Source organism: Rousettus aegyptiacus, unplaced genomic scaffold (assembly GCF_014176215.1).
Source record: "Rousettus aegyptiacus isolate mRouAeg1 unplaced genomic scaffold, mRouAeg1.p scaffold_m13_p_5, whole genome shotgun sequence".
NCBI classification, from domain to species: Eukaryota; Metazoa; Chordata; class Mammalia; order Chiroptera; family Pteropodidae; genus Rousettus; species Rousettus aegyptiacus.
The window spans coordinates 73,697,293-73,715,382 of NW_023416308.1; the positions used below are offsets into that span (position 1 = coordinate 73,697,293).

An 18,090-nucleotide genomic window follows, 5' to 3' on the forward strand; every position below is an offset into this window, starting at 1 on the left:
CTATTGCCTTGTGCCACTGTCGCTATCATAATGTCTTAGTGCACACATTACTCACGTGTTTGTGGTGATGCTGGTATAAACAAACATACTGTGCTGTCAGTAGTATAAAAGTATAGCATGTAAAATTGTAGTAGCAGGTTATATCATTTAGGTTTGTGTAAGTACACTCTATGATGTTCAACCAATGGAACTGTCTAATTACATTTCTCAGAATATATTCCCATTATTAAGCAGCACAAGACTGTCTTCCAGTTCCTTCCCTTCAGCATTATGGCTAGATTTTTAGTTCTTTCATCATTCTGGTGCCTCTCATTTGAACACATGCCAGATTAGTCAGTCCTCAGACTGAATGCAGTTATTACAGTCAAGATTTGATGAGCGCACAGTAGGGAAGCCTAACCCCTCCTTCCCTTGGATGCCTGATTTCCTGACATCTTGTCTCAGCACATTTGTCCAGTTGTTTTCTTCATATCTGGCACAGATACATAGATGAAATGGACTTCAGCAAAACTGAAAGCTTTTTTGTTCAAAGGATGCTATTACGATAGTGAAAAAACACCCACAGAATGGAAGAAAATATTCACAAACTATATATTTGGTAAGGGTTTAGTATCCAGAACATAAAAGAACCCTTGCAATTCAATGATAAAAGGCAAATGATCCAATCAAAAAATGGGCAAAGGATCTGAATAGCTGTTATTTGCTGAGAAAATATACAAATGGCCCATTATCGCATTAAAAAAAAAAAAGACTCAACATCATTAATCATTAGGGAAACACAAATCAAAACCACAATGAGATACCACTTCACACCCACTAGGATGAATGTAATCAAAAGGACAGCATAACAAATATTGGTATACATATGAAAAAATTGCTGATGGAAATATAAAATAGTACAGACACTCTGAAAAACAGTCTGGCAGCTCCATCAATGCTTAAGCACAGAGTTACCACATGATTTAGCAATTCCACTGCTAAATCAGTTCCACCCAAGGGAACTGAAAACATCTACAAAAACATGTACATGAATATTCATAGCTGAATTATGCATAAAAGCTAAAAAGTAGAGATAACTAAAGTGTCTGTTAATTGATAAATGGGTAAACAAAATGTGGTATATCCATACAAAAGAATATTATTTAGCCTAAATAAAAGAAGCCAGACCCAAAGGCCACATATTGTATGACCCGCTGCTATGAAATGCCCAGAACAGGCAAGTCTATAGACACGAAGAGTAGATCAGTGGTTGCCAGGGGCTAGGTGAAGGGAGTAACTGCTAACTGGCATAGGGTTTCTTTTCGGTGTAATGAAAATGTTCTGCAATTAGATAATGATGATGGTTCCACAATTTTGTGAGTATACTTAAAAGAACTGGTATACTTTAAAAGGGTGAATTTTATGGTATGTAAACTATAACTTTAAAAGAAAATCACCTATGTATCCATAATACTGCCAACAAAATCAGGAAGTTAACATTGATTTATTACTACCATGTAATCCTGAGGCCCCATTCTAACTGTTTTAATAATATAAATATTAAGCATGTGCAAACACAATCCAGTACAGAATTACACACTGTATTTAGTTGCTCTTTCCTAAAATTTTAATCTGATTACATGCCAGTTGTTTCATAGACTGTCACTCAATCAGATTTTGCCTGATGTTTCCATAGAAATAGATTCACATTATGCGTCTCTGACAAGAATATCAGAGAAATGATGCTGTGTTCTTGCCACTGTATCCTATCAGGTGGCGAACAATTTTGATTTGTTTCATTACTGAAGATACTCATTCTGACTGCTTAAGGTGATGTCTGCTAGTTTCCTCCATTATAAAGTTACTCTTTTTCTCTTTGTAATTATTTTGTAGTGAGGTAGTTGAAAACTATGTAACTTGCATATCAAACTTTTAATTTATTCATTTATTTATTATCACTTATTGTTTCACTTATATCATGTATTATCTCAGTATGGACTCACAGTTTCCCATTTTATTCAATGGGTTATATAATCAATGGATTTGATAACTGTAATAATCTGTTATTATCATTACTTATTTTGATGCTTAAATTGTCCCCAAATTGGCCACTGGGAACCCGTTCAAGTTGGCTTCAATATCCTTTTGACATGTTCCCATCTTTCTGTTAGCACGACGTTCCAGGTTCATATTGTCCTTTTTTCTGCCCCAGCACTTGACATCAGCCTTAGTTCCTTTTACTGAAGAATAATTTTTTGAAACCAGATCTGAATAATAGGTATGCTCTTTAGTATTGGGGTTCCCTGCTCCCAGGTCCTCCCATGGACTGAGAACTAGAGAATGTGTGTGTGTGTGTGTGTGTGTGTGCGCGTGCGCACATGTGTACAAAAATATGTATGTATGAAAAAATATGAGCTATACCACTTAAAACTGCATGATTTTGGTTAAATCAATTAGTCTTTCAGATTCTAGGACTGGAATTTGTAAAATGTAAGTCATAAGTATCTAAGATACTATATATAAAAACACTTGATAATTGCTACAGCTGGACAAATTCTAATTAATTTTTAGTAAGATAAAATGCAAAGCCTTAATTTCAGTATTATTACTCAGCTGTTGCTCACTGGTATCACCATACTGATTGTTAGTACTCTTGCCATAGTGTTGTTAAATATTTTGAATATCATTCCTGCCATTTCTCATCATTTCTTCAAACACACTTTAAGTTCTAGTTGCATCACTGTTGTCAGATACACCACACATTATAATGACTCCTTGCTTCTGTTTATGTCATAGTGTAACTCTGGTATGTCATTTCATCTTTTTACTATTGAAAAATTTCAACTAATTCTTTCAGAGTCTGTTTAAATGTCTTTTGTCTTATACAGATTCTTGCAAGCTCCACTGTGTTGCCATAGATTACTTTTACTTCTTTAAAAATAATTTTCAGTAATAACTATGTATAGAGTACCAGGTGGGTACTAGACTAATTGGGGGGATCATTTCGTAAATTATATAAATGTCTAACCACTATGCTGTATACCTGAAACTAACATAAAATAATACTGAATGTCAACTGTAATTCAATAAAATAAACATAATAATTTTCATATTATACCATTGTTTATAGGTGTGTTCTCCCAGCCAGAAAGTATGATAATTGTATTCTACGCTCGATTAGGTCAGACCAGTGTTATCATTTGCATATTCTCCAAATCAAGCATGGCATGCACAGCACACATGACATCTTATCATAAATGTGCACTGAATATTAGAATCAATTCTAAGAATTCTTATACATTTAATATAGCTGTAATTTATAATTCATATAATGTTATATACAAAGATTCTTCTAGGATAGCACTGTCCAATACAGTAGCCTTAGCCTATGTGGCTACTAAGAACTTGAAATAAACCTAATCTAAACTGAGGTATACTGCAAGCAAAGTGTGAAATATACAACTGATTTCAGGATGTGAAACATTTCATTAATAAATTTTTATATCGATTACTTGTTAAAGTAATACTTTGGATATATTGAGTTAAATAAAATTAATTTCACCTATTTCTTTTTAATGCAGCTTTTTAATGTGGTTACTAGAAAAAAATTTAATTACATACATAGCTCACATTATATTGGACAGTACTGTTCTAGAAGTTTCTGGGTTGTGATGGGAAAAAAAGGTGTCAAAAAACTGAGGACTAGGACATAGTTCCATAGTGTAGAGGTTAGCATGTCTGCTTTACATGTAGAAGGTTCTGAGTTCGTGGCCCAGTGGAGCCACAGTCCATAGTCTATGGCCATGCCACCTTGAACAAGCCCGATGTCTGATCTCGGAAGCTAAGCAGGGTCAAACCTGGTTAGTACTTGAATTCGGGAGACCACCTAGGAAGACCAGGTGCTGTAGGCATAAATAAAAATATATAATAAAAAAAAAAAATTGAGGACTAGATATATGGTCTCCTTGGAGCAAGGACAGTAAATAAAAATCCTTGCATAGCTTTAAAATTTTGTGACCTAGAGGGACCAGATCATTCAAATAAATGTCCTAAGAGAGAGACGTGAGGAAATGCAGATATCTAAGAATAAGAATATATTTATTTTGGTGAACTGATTATGTCTTTTTAAAATGTCTCCATGGAACTCTACTCTTTCATCTTGCTTTAAAACTGTACATGCCTGCATAGAGATGGTCAAAAAGCTATAATGCTCTCATTTGTTTTCTCTATGGATAACTTATTTGCTTGCCTCTTTACTTTACTTAAATCAATCTGGATCTTTTGGCCTAAAGCAAAAAGTCCAGACTACAAATCCCATCTGTTTTTTGCCTTTGGTCTCTTGTCTTGATACCATCTCCTCTAGGAATGTGTCCTTTTCTCAAATTTGAAGTATCTCTGGATTAGAAGAAATAGACATTTAGTCAATTTTGTCATTACTGACCTGCATTTCATATTTCAGAGTCATGTGGAAGCACCAGGATCCCATTCCTACCACTGAAATTAAAGCAAAGAAACAAACAAAAAAAACAATTAGCATAAAATTATTTGAAGGTAGCCAGAGTGACTTGAGAAGACAATAAGACATTTCAGAGCACTGAGTTTTTAAGAAGAACAAAGTTTACAAAATCTTGTGGCAGGATATAACAGACTTTGCATGAGCTCTATAATTAATGAAATTTTGGTATAGAAAAAACAATGTAAGTTCTCTTAAATTCCTTCCACTAAGTGATTTTACTAGACTAATCAATATTCTCCATTCTTTCTATGAAATACACTACCTGATGCTCAGGGTAAGCTTTAAGGCTCATAGCTGATTAACAATCGTTCAGTACTTCCTTGAACTTCTGCTCCAAAGAGCTGAACTATATGCTTACTAAGAGCCAGTCAGTTATGTTTGTTCCCAAACCTGTTAATGCCACTGTATTTAGTTAACAGAAATGCAAGTTTAAAAAGAAAGCTGCTGTTTCTACAAAAACTATTTTGAATGCTTAAAACAGACTCAATAAACTTGAATTGCTAATAAAAATAGCTATTGAATTAGGTGTGGGTAAAATATGTTACATATCAGGAACAATAGTAAAAATCTAAAGATTCTATATCTGTGCCTCAAAGTTCTTCCTATGGGCCTCTATTTTAAATAAACTGCTTTCATTTTAAGGTTTTGAAATCTTTGTTTGTTTTTAATACAAGAAAGACAAAATAAAACTATAATTAGAATCTCATATTCAAAAGTCATGCCCTATATCAAATTGTGAAAAATTATATGGCTATGTGTTTTCACAAAAATAAACCTTTTACTGATGATAAGCTTTGACTTTTTAAAAAATCAACTGACCAAATAATAAATCTGATAACTGAGCTACTGTGATTCATTAAGTTCAGTTAAATAAACATTTACTTTCTATTTGCCAAAGTCAGTTACAGATGCTGAAGTACAAAGGATAAGATTCAGTCACTGGCCTTAGTAAAGCATACAGGCTAATGGAGGATACAGGCAGATAAACAGAAGATGCCAGTATATAGAGATATGTACAGAGTACCATGAGAGCACAGAAGAAGGGCATTTATGAAGGAAGTCAGAGAATGCAAGACTGATGCCAGAGGAGTTAACCTTAAGGATGTATAGGAGTTAGCCCAACAAACACGGTGAACAAGGTATCACCAAATAATCTGTATGAAGCCACTTGAGAAAAATTTCAAACTCTTTGTTACTCTTGCTTTAAAAGAAAAAATCACTGTATTTATCATTGCATTATTTTCTACTGCTCAAAATAAGATGAGAGAAGTAAAGTTATTACACTTGTTTTACTAAAAAATGAGAAAGCAGGATGCTTGGTGTCTTTTTTTCCAAAGGAGAAATTAGCAGGTACAAAGGTAGATAAATTAATGAAAAGGGGAGCCAACTCTGTGAGGTATTTAAAGTCACACAATATACTATGAAGTCACACAATATACTAGGAGATGACTATTCATTCTGAAAGGGAGACTGGACACTTAATCATGCTTCACTTAAGAAACGTTTTTATCTAAACTTTTCCAAACATTCTCTTGGTACTGTTTATTTATACAGCATTAAAAGTCTGATTTTTAAAGAGATCTCTATAATTTATTTTTTTCAACAACCCATTAGAACACAAAGAAATGTAATAGAACAGCCATCACCTTCTCCACACATTGTTTCATATTTTGTCACATTAAGCAAACCACCAATATTTATTAAAGTTTACAAGCTTTATAGATATAATTCACATATTATAAAATTAATTTATTTAAAGTGCATAATTCAATTGTTTTAATGTTCAAAAAGTTGTATAATCATTGTCATTATCTAATTTTAGAACATTTTCATCACCTCAGAGAGAAACCCTGCACCTATTAGCAGTTACTCCCTATTTCTCCTCAAACTTCCCCGCTCCTCAGCCCTAGACAACCATTAATCTATTTTCTATCTCAATAGATTTACCTGTTCTAGACTTTTCATATAAATAAAATCATAAAATATGTAGTCTTTCTGTCTGTTTGCTTTCACTTAGCATAATATTTTCAAGGTTTACTCATGTTATACCATGTAGCAATAACTTATTCCTTTTATGGATGAATATTCCATTGTATAGACCTATATTTTATTTATCCATTCATCGGTTGATGGACATTGTTACACATTATATGTTTGCACTCCCCAAATTTATAGCTTGAAACCCTAATCCCCAATGTGGTAGTATTTGGTGGGGTAGGGCCTTTGGACGGTAGTTAGGTTTAATGAAGTCATGAAGGTGGGGCCTTCATGATGCGATTAGTGTCCTTTTAAGAAAAGGAAGAAACAGGACCTCACTGTCTCTCTCTGCCTATATGCAACAAAAATAGGCCATGTGATGACACAAGGAGAAGGTGGCCATCTGCATGCTAAAAAGAGGGCTCTCACCAGGAACCAAATAGACCAGCATCTTAATCTTAGACTTCTTAGCCTCTAGAGCAGTGAGAAATGAATGTATGTTGTTCAAGCCACCCAGTCTATGATGTTTTGTTATGGCAGCTTGAGCTGACTAAGACAGACTTTTAGGTTTTTTCTACATTTTGGCTATTATGAATAATGCTGCTATAAAAATTCATATACAGGCATGCCCCGTTTTATTGTACTTCACTTGACTGCCCTTCACGGATATTGCATTTTCTATAAATTGAAGGTAAGACTCTCCACTAGCAAAGATTACAACTCACTGAAGGCTCAAATGATGGTCAGCTTTTTTTTTTTTTTTTTAGCAATAAAGTATTTTAAAATAAGTTGTGTATATATTTTTTTTTCAGACATGTTATTGGACACTTAATAGACTACAGTACAGTGTAAACTTAACTTTCACATGATGCACTGAGAAACCAAAAAATGAGTGTGACTTGCTTTATTGCAATATTAGCTTTAGTGCAGTGATCTGGAACCAAACTTTCAATATTTCCGAGGTATGCGGTAATCTAGAGATGACTTTAAGTATACAGGACGATTTGTGTAGGTTATATAAAAAAAAATTAATGACACTTTACATAAGAGACTGAAGAATCCTCAAATTTTGGTATCTGAGGGGACTCCTGGAACCAATCCCCCATGGATACCAAGGGACAACTGGACTACGTATATATATATACGCATACATACACACATACAGAGATTAACATAATTGATTTTGCATTTTAAAATATAGCACTCTGGTTACAAGGCAGGATAATATCTACAGGACTGGTCTCCAATTCTGAAAGCAAAAAAAAAAAAAAAAATTAGCAACCCCATAAATGTATATTTATTTATGAATTGTATACATACTCTGGTCAATGTAAGGCCCTGCATGATCTAGCTCTTGCATAAATCTCTCCAACCTCCTATTCTGCCACTTGGCTCCTTAACTACTGAAGAATATTAGGGCAAAGTCAGAAAGCAAACAGAAAATTACAATATGGTGTATTAAGCACAGTAATAGAGATACACATTGTGTTCACTGGGGGTACAGAAAAGGATCGTTTAATTATATCAGGTAGTTGAGAAAGGTTTGAAGGAAGCCTTTCTAGAGAAAATGAGAGTTAAACTGAGTCCTGAATAACATGGTGAGTTTACCCGACAAAAGAGGTTAAAGTCAGAGATGTAAAAATATATATGGTACTAAAAATAGCAAGTAGTTTGGCCTAGCTAAAGTGTAAAGTACATGTAGGAGAATAGTGGAAGATGAGGCTAGTAAGGCAGAGAGTCCAGATTAGGACCAATCTGCCAAGAAATATAGATTTTCAAGTAGGTTATCTCATTTAAAGACAAAATGATTCCATTCAAAGAGGCATGTCTGGCTGTAGAAAACTGGTGACATTTAGCACAGTAAACCAGTTTTTATCATTGACATACTACAATTTATCAAGAGGTGCATATTTTCTGAAACGTCATCCAAATTGGCACAAATAAAAAATTGAAGAAGGGGAAGTTATTTAAGCCAAAGGAACAAATGTGAAATGTGTGAAAACAAAACGACATTCACTAGTCCTTAAATTACACAAATTAGAAATTCTGAAGATACTTAAAAAAAAAGGAATATAAGTATTTTTATTTTCTTTTTTTTGCAAATCAACTGATTGGTTCAATCACACAGAGAACAAAATGTGTAATTAATATAAGGGTGACTGAATTTGACCTCAAAATAAAGAAAATAAGAGCAAAAATAAATAAATGGAACTATATCAAACTACAAAGCTTCTGCACAGCAAAGGAAACCATTGACAAAACAAAAAGGCAATCAAATGAATGGGAGAAGATACTTCCGCACAACACCTCCTATAAGGAGCTAATGTCCAAAATATATAAAGAACTAATACAACACGACAAAAAACCCCAAACAATCCAATTTAAAAATGAGTAGAGGACCTTAATGACACCTCTCAAGAAGACATACAAACAGCCCACAGACATATGAAAAGATGCTCAACGTAACTAGCTATTAGGAAAATGCAAATCAAAACCACCATGAGATATTACTTCACTCCTGTTGAGGGGCTATCATCAAGAAGACAAGTAATAACGAATGTTGGAGAGGTTGTGGGAAAAGGGAGCCCTCATACACTGCAGGTGGGAAGGTAAATTGGTATAGCCACTATGGCAAACAGTATGGCGTTTCCTCAAAAAAAAAAAAAAAAAAAAAAAGTAGAATTACCACATGACTCAACAATCCCTCTTCTGAGTATTTGCCCCTAAAATTTGAAAACATTTATCTGTAAAGATATATGCACCCCGATGTTCATTGCAGTAGTATTCACAGTGGCCAAGACACGGAAACAATCAATAGGTGATTGGATAAAGATGTGGTACATATATACAATGGAATGTTACTCAGCCATAAAAAAAAAAAATGAATACTGCCATTTGCAACAACATGGATGAATCTTGAAATTATCATGCTAAGCAAAATAAGTCAAATAAGTCAGACAGAAAAGTTGAGAACGATATGATTTCACTTATATGTGGGATATACAACTGAAAATAAATAAAGCAAAAACTCATAGACACAGACAGCAGTTTAGTGGTTACTAGAGGGAAGCGGGGAGAGGGGAGGTAGGTAAGGGTAAAGGGGGTCAGTTATATGGTGACAAAGAAGATCTGACTTTGGGTGGTGAATGCAATATACAGATGATTTTTAGCAAATTGTATACTTGAAACCTATATAATTTTATTAACCAATGTCACCCTGATAAATTTAATTTAAAAAAATATATGGGTGACTGTTAGCCAACATTTCATCCTGATGCTTCTCTTAAAAAAAACTGAGGCATCAAAGTTAAAATAAAATTCACACTCGTAGGAATTATCCAGAGCATTCCAAAAAACAACTAACAGGTACAGGTTTCTCTACATGGTCATACCTGAAGTGAAAACTGCGGCAGTCAAAATAGTAATAGAATTAGAATAAAGAGGTCAATGTCCCATATACATCTTCTAATTAGATTTCCATATTCATAGCATTTTAATACAGTTTTAAGAGTCTCTCAAGCATATAACGGAATTTCACTGAGTTGAAATCTCCCGATTCAAATATTTTGGCATGACACCAGTCAAAGTTTTCAAGGTTACAAAATACAGGTATGTTCTGATACACATTTACTTTGATCCCTCTGATTGACCATACTGTGGAAAGAGTCTTAGAGGACTTTGTAATCAGACCTTAACCAGGATCCTAGATCTATCACTTATTACTTATTAACTTATTAATTGACTCTCTTTGAGACTCAGCTGCCTCTGTAAAATACAGATAACGATGTTTTATTTATTTATTTTTTAAGTGTAAAGGATAACAATGTTTATCATGAAAGGTGGCTTGAGGATTACCTAGCACATACCTGGCATATAATAGGTATCAATAAATTTTATTTTCTAGTCCTTAACTCAAGCAATGAAAAACATCACACACATAAAGAATGGAATCATTAGATCTGGGAAGTAGGTTAGCTTATTTGCCATGACATAAAATTAAAGGCCCAAGATACATTGAGTTCCTTTTAAGTTACATCATGATTTACCACAATGCATAAGGAACCCAGCATAGATGAAAAAGAGCACATTAACTACAAAGTGTCAAAGGCATTAACAGTATAATGTGTGATTGTTTTAAAATCTATGAACTCGACTAGAGATTTTAGTTTTTTTGGTGGTGTCAAAACAATACCAGCTACAATTATAGAGCATGCATAATTGTACTTTCCAGGTGAAGTTAGCATTTGCATTAGAAACAAAATGCACTATCATATTAGAAAGGCAGTAGAGTATAGTGATTAAAAGAGCTTTGGAGAGTTGTCCTAAGAAATTTGGACCTTATCCCTAAGCTGATGAGAAGCCATTTAAGATATTTAAAAAGAGCTTTTCTAATCATTTGCCTCCTATCCTAAAGGGAATTGATTATTCACTCCCTTTTCTATCATTAATCTAGTATATAACCTTATTGTAGTAACCCACGCACATAGAGAGATGAGAATATTCTATTTAGTGATATCAATGTATTTTGGATTACCCTCTACCTTCCCACCCCCAATAAAGTTGCTACAACATTAGTAGATGGGCTACTATATTAATTTAGCAACATAGGTTACAGTAGTAACTACATTAGTGTGGTAGGCAGAACAATGGCTCCCAAAGATGTCTACATCCTAATCCCAGAACCTGTGAATATGTTATCTTCAATGGCAAAAATAACTTTGCAAAGGTGATTAAATTAAAGGCCTTGAGATGGGGAGATTATCTGGATTGTTACAGTGTGCCCGACCTAATTACCTGAGTCCTCAAAAGCACGAACTTCTGGGAGATGTGATTATGGAAGAATGGTCAGAGATGTAAAGTTACTAACTTTAAAGATGAAAGAAAGAGGCCATGAGCCAAAAGACTGTGAGCAGCCATATAAACTAGGAAAGATAAGTAAATTGACTCTCCCCTTAGACCTTCCAGAGAGGAACACAGACCTGCAAACATCCTGATTCATCCCATGAAACTTCTGTCAGATTTCTAATCTGCAGACTGTAAGATAATAACGATATTTTATTGTCTTAAGCCACTTAATTTGTGATCCTTTGTTATAGCAGCAAAAATCAATTTAAGTACCAACAAATGGCTAGTATATTAGTTACTGAACCAGTACATGAAGTGCTTTTTAAAACTCTTGCCTAAGAACTTCGGCTCATCTGAAGGCTCTCAAGAAAAGTAAAAAGGCAAGTTACAGACTGGGAGAAAATATTTGCAATACATATAATATCTAACAAAAGGCTCGTATCCTGAAATATGATATAAAAAATCAGTAAGAAAAAGACAGACAACCCATTTTAAAATTGGCAAAAGATTTGTTGGCACATCACAAAAGATGACATTGTTGACACATCACAAAAAATGACATCCAAAGGGTCAATAAACTTTTGGCAAATGCTCAACATCGTTACTCATTGAGGAAAAAATATTAAAGCCTCAGTGAGATACCACTACACACCAAATCAGAATGACTAAAATTAAAAAGACTGACAAGTATGGGCAACAATGTGTAAAAAATGCAAATCTCAAATATTGCTGGTGGGAGTGTAAAATGGTCCAACTATTTTAGAAAATTGTTTGGCAATTTCTAAGAAATTTAAACACAGACTATCCTATGACCTAGCAAATCTACTAGACATACATCCAAAAGAAATGAGTGCATATGTACATCAAAAGACATATAATACCCACAGAATATTTATTTATAAAAGTCCTAAACTGAAAACAACCCATTAACCAATTTTATTAACCCATTTCATTAATATGAAACCAGGCAAATGAACTGTATTATTCATACAATGCAATAATACATAACAATAAAAAGAATGTACATCAGTACATCAGATACAAACTACAATGGTGACACTCAAAAATACTATATCAAGTTAAAGAAGCTACATGCCAGAGTACACGCTATATGATTCTATTTATATAAAGTTTAAGAACATGCAAATTAATATATGGGAATAGAAGTTGGAATAGTAGTTATCTTTCTGGGGGTGTACTGACTGAGAAGGGGCTCAAGGAAACTTTCTGGGGTAATTGAAATTTTCTGTATTTTCATCTGGAGGGGTTTACTTAGATAAAACCTCATTGAACTGCATGTATACTTAGGATTTATATATTTGAATGATTATGAAATATACATCAATTTTTAATAAGAAAAAATTGAGAGGGACCACCTCTTCCTTGCTGTGCTCTAAATATACCTTGTCCATCAAAATACTCCCACCTAGTACTATCCATATTGTTTCTGGAACACCTTCAGGCAGGTTAAGTTAGTGACAGACTAATGTTTCATAGGCAGAGGAAAAGTAAGAATACAAAGTAATGATGATACTAATAGATAAGAGATAATATGGTAATTGAAGAGAGAACTAAGGTATTTCTGCACCCAAGTAAGGGGAATGTTTGGACCTAGGGAGGTTAAGGTATGTTAAATAGTATAGACCTAGAACAATTAATAATAGACATGATAATAACAGAAATGAGACTAGATGTTATGATTTTTATACTTATTTTCTTAGAAAATAATTGTTATTCAATTATTGTCTTACTCTGACTCCAGTCTAAAACATTAAAACATAAACCACAACTCAGGCCATAGGAATCTGCCTGTCTTAGGCTACTTTCTACCAGGCTCTCTACCTTTCTGCTTGCACTTTCTACTGGGCAATTTTCCTGGCCATCTCATTTCCTCACCTCCTGTTCCCTAACTACATGGGCTACTTAGCTATGGTTTCTGTGGTTTCTGCTTCTCTGGTTAAGCCTGTTGCTGGGTTTTGGCTATTAGATTGAACATTAGATTGAATATTAGATTCACGGTGTAGTCATATGAAAACCACAACTGCACATGCATAAAGATGAGAAACTATTTACTAAAAAATGAAAATACTCTTTCTGTTGGGTGATAAGATTATGGGTATTTTGCATTGTTTTTCAAATTTGTCTTCAATATAACCATCACATACTTTTTTAACCAACCAGCAAAAAAGGTCATTGATGTTTTTGGCAATGTCTGGAAAACTGGGAATAAATAAAGGGAAATTAGTAGGCAAGTTATAAAATGATTTCTAAAGGTCCTTTCAACAGCACATTGACTTTATGTCTATTTCATTACTAACTGTAACTGCTATAATCTAAAATGTTATTAGTCCAATAGGCAGTCTACTCACTTTCCCCTTGATAAGAGGAATAATGTTCTTAAGATCATTTCAGATGACTTTGATTAAGTCTGGCAGTAAGAGACTGACTATAGGCATGATCACACTAAACTCAAGGCAGCTCCATGCAAAGATTTCCAATGGTTCTTTTCATAGGGTAATGACTTGGTGTCTCTGTGACATTTCTACTTCAGTAACTTTCTATTTCAGCACTAGGCTTAGAGATAATAAACTCATTAAGTAGACTTTTAAAATCTTTAATAATCTTTAATAGATTTTTTTCCTGCCTTTTTTTTTTTAAACTATTTTACAACTCATTTCTCTTGTTGCTAATTACCTACTCACTTAAATAACTGCACAACAAACACTGGCACAATTACAAATAGATTTTGTTGTTTATTTATTTGCAATTCATCACCCCTCAATGTAACATAAGCTCTCTGGGAATAAGGATTCTTTTTTGCTATCATATAATATGTACCGCATAAAAATATTTGTAAAGGAAAGAATAAGTGAACACATTGCTATTTTAAAGAAATAAGATAAACCACCATTTGTGATTTGAGCAGTAAAGAGAAAAACTAAATCTCATGGGAAAGATTTCTTTTAGCTTGGTTCTATTGTAGGTAATGCAGTTTAAAATTACTGGCTTATAGCACAGTGATTTCAGTCATGTGCCAACTAACAATGGGGAATGTGTCATTAGGCGATTTCATCATTGTGTGAACATCATAGAGTGTACCTACACAAACCTAGATGGTATAGCCTACTACTATAAACGTAGGCTATAATGGTATAGACTATTGCTCCTAGGTTATAAACATGTACAGCATGTTACTGTATTGAATACTGCAGGCAATTACAACACAATGGTTGTTATCTGTGTAACTAGACATATCTAAACAGAAAAGGTAAAGTAAAAACATGGTATAAATGATTTAAAAATGTTGCGCCTATATGGGGCACTTGGCATGAATGGAGCTTCAAGGCTGGAAGTTGCTCTGGGTGAGTCACTGAGTGAGTGATGAGTGAATGTGAAGGCCTAGGATGTTACTGTACACTGCCGTAGACTTTATAAACACTGTACACTTCATCTACACTAAATTTATAAAAATACTTCTTTCTTCAATCATAAATTAAACTTTGCTTCCAATAACTTTTTTACTTTATAAACTTTTTAATTTTTTAAAACTTTTGACTCTTTTGTAATAACATTTAGCTTAAAGCACAAATGCATGATATAGCTGTACAAAAACATTTTCTTTCTTTACGTCCTTATTCTATAAGCTTTTCCTATTTAAAATTTTTTATTTTTACTTTTTAAACCTTTTTAAAAAAACTAAGATACAAACACGTTCGTTAGTCTAGACCTACACAGTATCAGAATCATCAACATCACTGTCTCCCACCTCCACATCTTATCCCACTGGAAGGTCTTCAGGGGCAATAACACACATGGAGCTGGCATTTCCTATGGTAAGGAAGCCTTCTTCTGGAATACCTTCCAAAGGACCTGCCCAAGGTGAGTGTCACTCCTTGAGGAGGTGACACTCTTTTCAAAAACACGTTCATGGTAATTTGGTTTCTTTCTTTCATCACAGATTTGTTTGTAAGCAGATAAGGCACCACAAACATTTCTATTAATGAAAACCTTTCAGAGTTGGGGTCCATGTTTTAAACTTTATAAAGAGCTTGTTGAGGTCTGCCAAAGTTTCTGCTAAACCCTTCACTATGAGTTTTCTTGAGGGGAGGGTGTCTCCTTAATCACCTGCAGTTTTCTTTTATCTTACCTCTTCTTCAGCTATGTGTTCCCACTTCAGTTCCAACAACTCTTCAGTCAGTTCCTCAGGAATCACCTCTACAAGCTTCTCAATGTCAGCCTTATCCACGCCCTGGCTTAAAGTTGTTGCCATCTCAACCACAACCTTGATGATTTGTACAACCCTTATCCTTGGCAAATCTTTTGAAGTCATGGATGAACTTCCTCAATGTCTTCTTCCATGTGCCACTCATATACTCCTTGCTGACATCATCCCAAGCCCAAGCAGTCATTGGTGTAGTCACAGATGTTGTAATCAGAATTGTTTCAGTATCTTAAGTAGCTGTCACAATAACCTAGGCATAGACTTCTTCCTTGAGTAGTAGGCCTTAAAAGGTGCTACAACTTCTTTATCCATTGGTTGGATCAAAGAGGTGGTACTTGGAGGGAGAAACACCCCTTTGATATTGGGATGAAAATCCCAGTAAAAGGAAAATGTCCAAAAGTATTATCATTAATAAGCAAAATCTTGAAAGGTATGTATTCTCCAAACAGAGCAATTCCAGAGGGCATCTTGGAAGAGGAGTTGATCATTCATAATTTCTTATTGTTCCCCTAATACATTGGCAGTGTGTGCTTATTGATATGCTTGAAGGCCCTGAGGTTCTCACTGTGTGAGATCACAAGAGTTTTAATTAATTTGTAGTATGCAACACTGCCCCCAAGCAAGACTGTTATCCTTGAAACCAGGCATTGACTTGGTCTCCTTATGGATGAAATCGTTTTCAGGTGCCCCTTTCCAGACTAGGGAAGTTTCACCCATATTGAATATTTGTTCTGGCAAGTAATTTTCCTCCACAATCAGCTTTCTAGAGTTTCTAGAAATTCTTCAGCTGCCTTCACATCACCACTTGAAGACTCAACTCTTTCACATTATGTAATGAATAACGATTCTTGAATCATTTAAACCACAAAACTAGCAGTAAATTCAACATCATGGTCAGGTCTAGCCTTTTCTTTCAACGTCACAAACTTTTTGCTTTGGCTGTCTGTGATCGTCATGATGCTGGGAGGGATATGTCTTTATATCTGGTCTTTAATCCACATCATTAGAGTTTTATCCATTTCTGATACATGCCCTTCTCAAACTTTTGTTAATCTTGTTGCTTTCAATGAAGCAACATCACTTTGTTCTTGTTCTTCTAAATTGGAACTACTGTGGAATGGGGACATACCTGACTAGCAAGCAATAATAGTCCTGATTTTCTACCTTCATAGTCCTTAATCACTTTTAATTTTGTTTCCAGTCAATCACTTGATATGGCCTCTTACTGGCAGAGTCAGCAGTGGTTAATGTTTTACATGGCTTTGGGCCATGATGAACAAAACATGAGATTAAATCACACACAAAAGAAAATGATGCAACCAAGAGATAGTAAACACAAGATATATAAGGCTGATACCAGTTTAACACAGCATATTGTTTTACAACAAACTTTTTTAAAGAAAGCATACACTTTAAAATAACTGTAAAAAGTATAATATAGTAAATACATAAACCAGTAACATAGTCATTTATCATTATCAAGTATTACACAGTTCTATGTACTATATTACATGACTAGCAGCATAGGTCTGTTTACACCAGTATCACCATTAACACATAAGTAATGCATTGTGCTACAACATTACACCAGTTATGATGTCACTAGACCTAGACGGCAGGAACCTTTTTTTTTTTAAGTTTATTGGGATAACACTGGTTAACACAATTATATAATTTTCAGGTGTACATTATAATTTGACATCTATATATTCTATTTTGTGATTACCACTCAGATTCCAATTTCCTTCAGCTACCATATATTTGATCCCCTTTACTCACTTTACCCTCCTCCAACCCCCTATATTTGACACTCTTTGCTCTGTCTGCCTTTTCCCTCCTCCCCCACTCCCTACCCTCTGGTAACCACTAGTCCATTGTCCATGTCCCTGAGTCTCTGTTTGTCCTGTTCATTTGACAACAGGAACTTTTAAGCTTCATTATAATCTAATGGGACCACTATCGTATATGCAGTTTGTTGACCAAAATGTTGTTATGTGGTTCATGGCTGTAAAAGCATAAAGATCTGGGTTCAAGGTATAGGTCCACCATTTACTAGTTGTGTGATCTTGGTCAAGTTACTTCTCAAATAAAACGAGGTTACAGAGTTCTTCATAGCTTGTAGAGAGTATTATATGACTTCATATAAATTAATGTACTTTCCACAGAGCCTAACATATATAATGCTCTATGAATGTTAATTACCATTGACTCTTCAACCTCCAACGTTAACAGCAAATTTTATGACTTTATAAAAATTAATGACTAAGCTAATATCACTTGAAACTTGGAAAATTCTAAGAGTACTAACCAGGCCCGACCCTACTTAGCTTCTGAGATCAGACAGGATTGGGCTTATTCAGGGTGGCATGGCCATAGGCTGTTTTCTTGTTATAGTAATTTTGCATGGAAATACACTGCTTTTTTGGTCCATTTTTGGGAAGAGTAAAGATTTTAGGTGGCTTAAAAAAATGTAAGTCAAGACTGTCCCCTTTTGTCAGAACAGTCAAGTTCAATGTCCTTTTTCATACATATTTATTTACTGATGGGGGGG

General features: G+C 34.4%; 1 protein-coding gene and 1 long non-coding RNA gene across 2 annotated transcripts in view; both read right to left on the reverse strand.

The window, feature by feature from the left end:
- ACER3 (alkaline ceramidase 3) overlaps nucleotides 1-18,090 on the reverse strand; it is a 108,768-nt gene that overhangs the window by 49,162 nt on the left and 41,516 nt on the right. Inside the window, exon 3 of the mRNA XM_016161498.2 lies at nucleotides 4,421-4,473. Coding sequence (XP_016016984.1) covers nucleotides 4,421-4,473 — 53 coding nt within the window. The remainder of the gene's footprint in view (nucleotides 1-4,420; nucleotides 4,474-18,090) is intronic.
- Nucleotides 6,064-14,764, reverse strand: LOC118602775. The gene is made up of 2 exons (XR_004950752.1): nucleotides 11,452-14,764; nucleotides 6,064-7,721 (listed from the first exon to the last, which is right to left on the reverse strand). It is a non-coding gene; the product is annotated as an uncharacterized LOC118602775 (long non-coding RNA).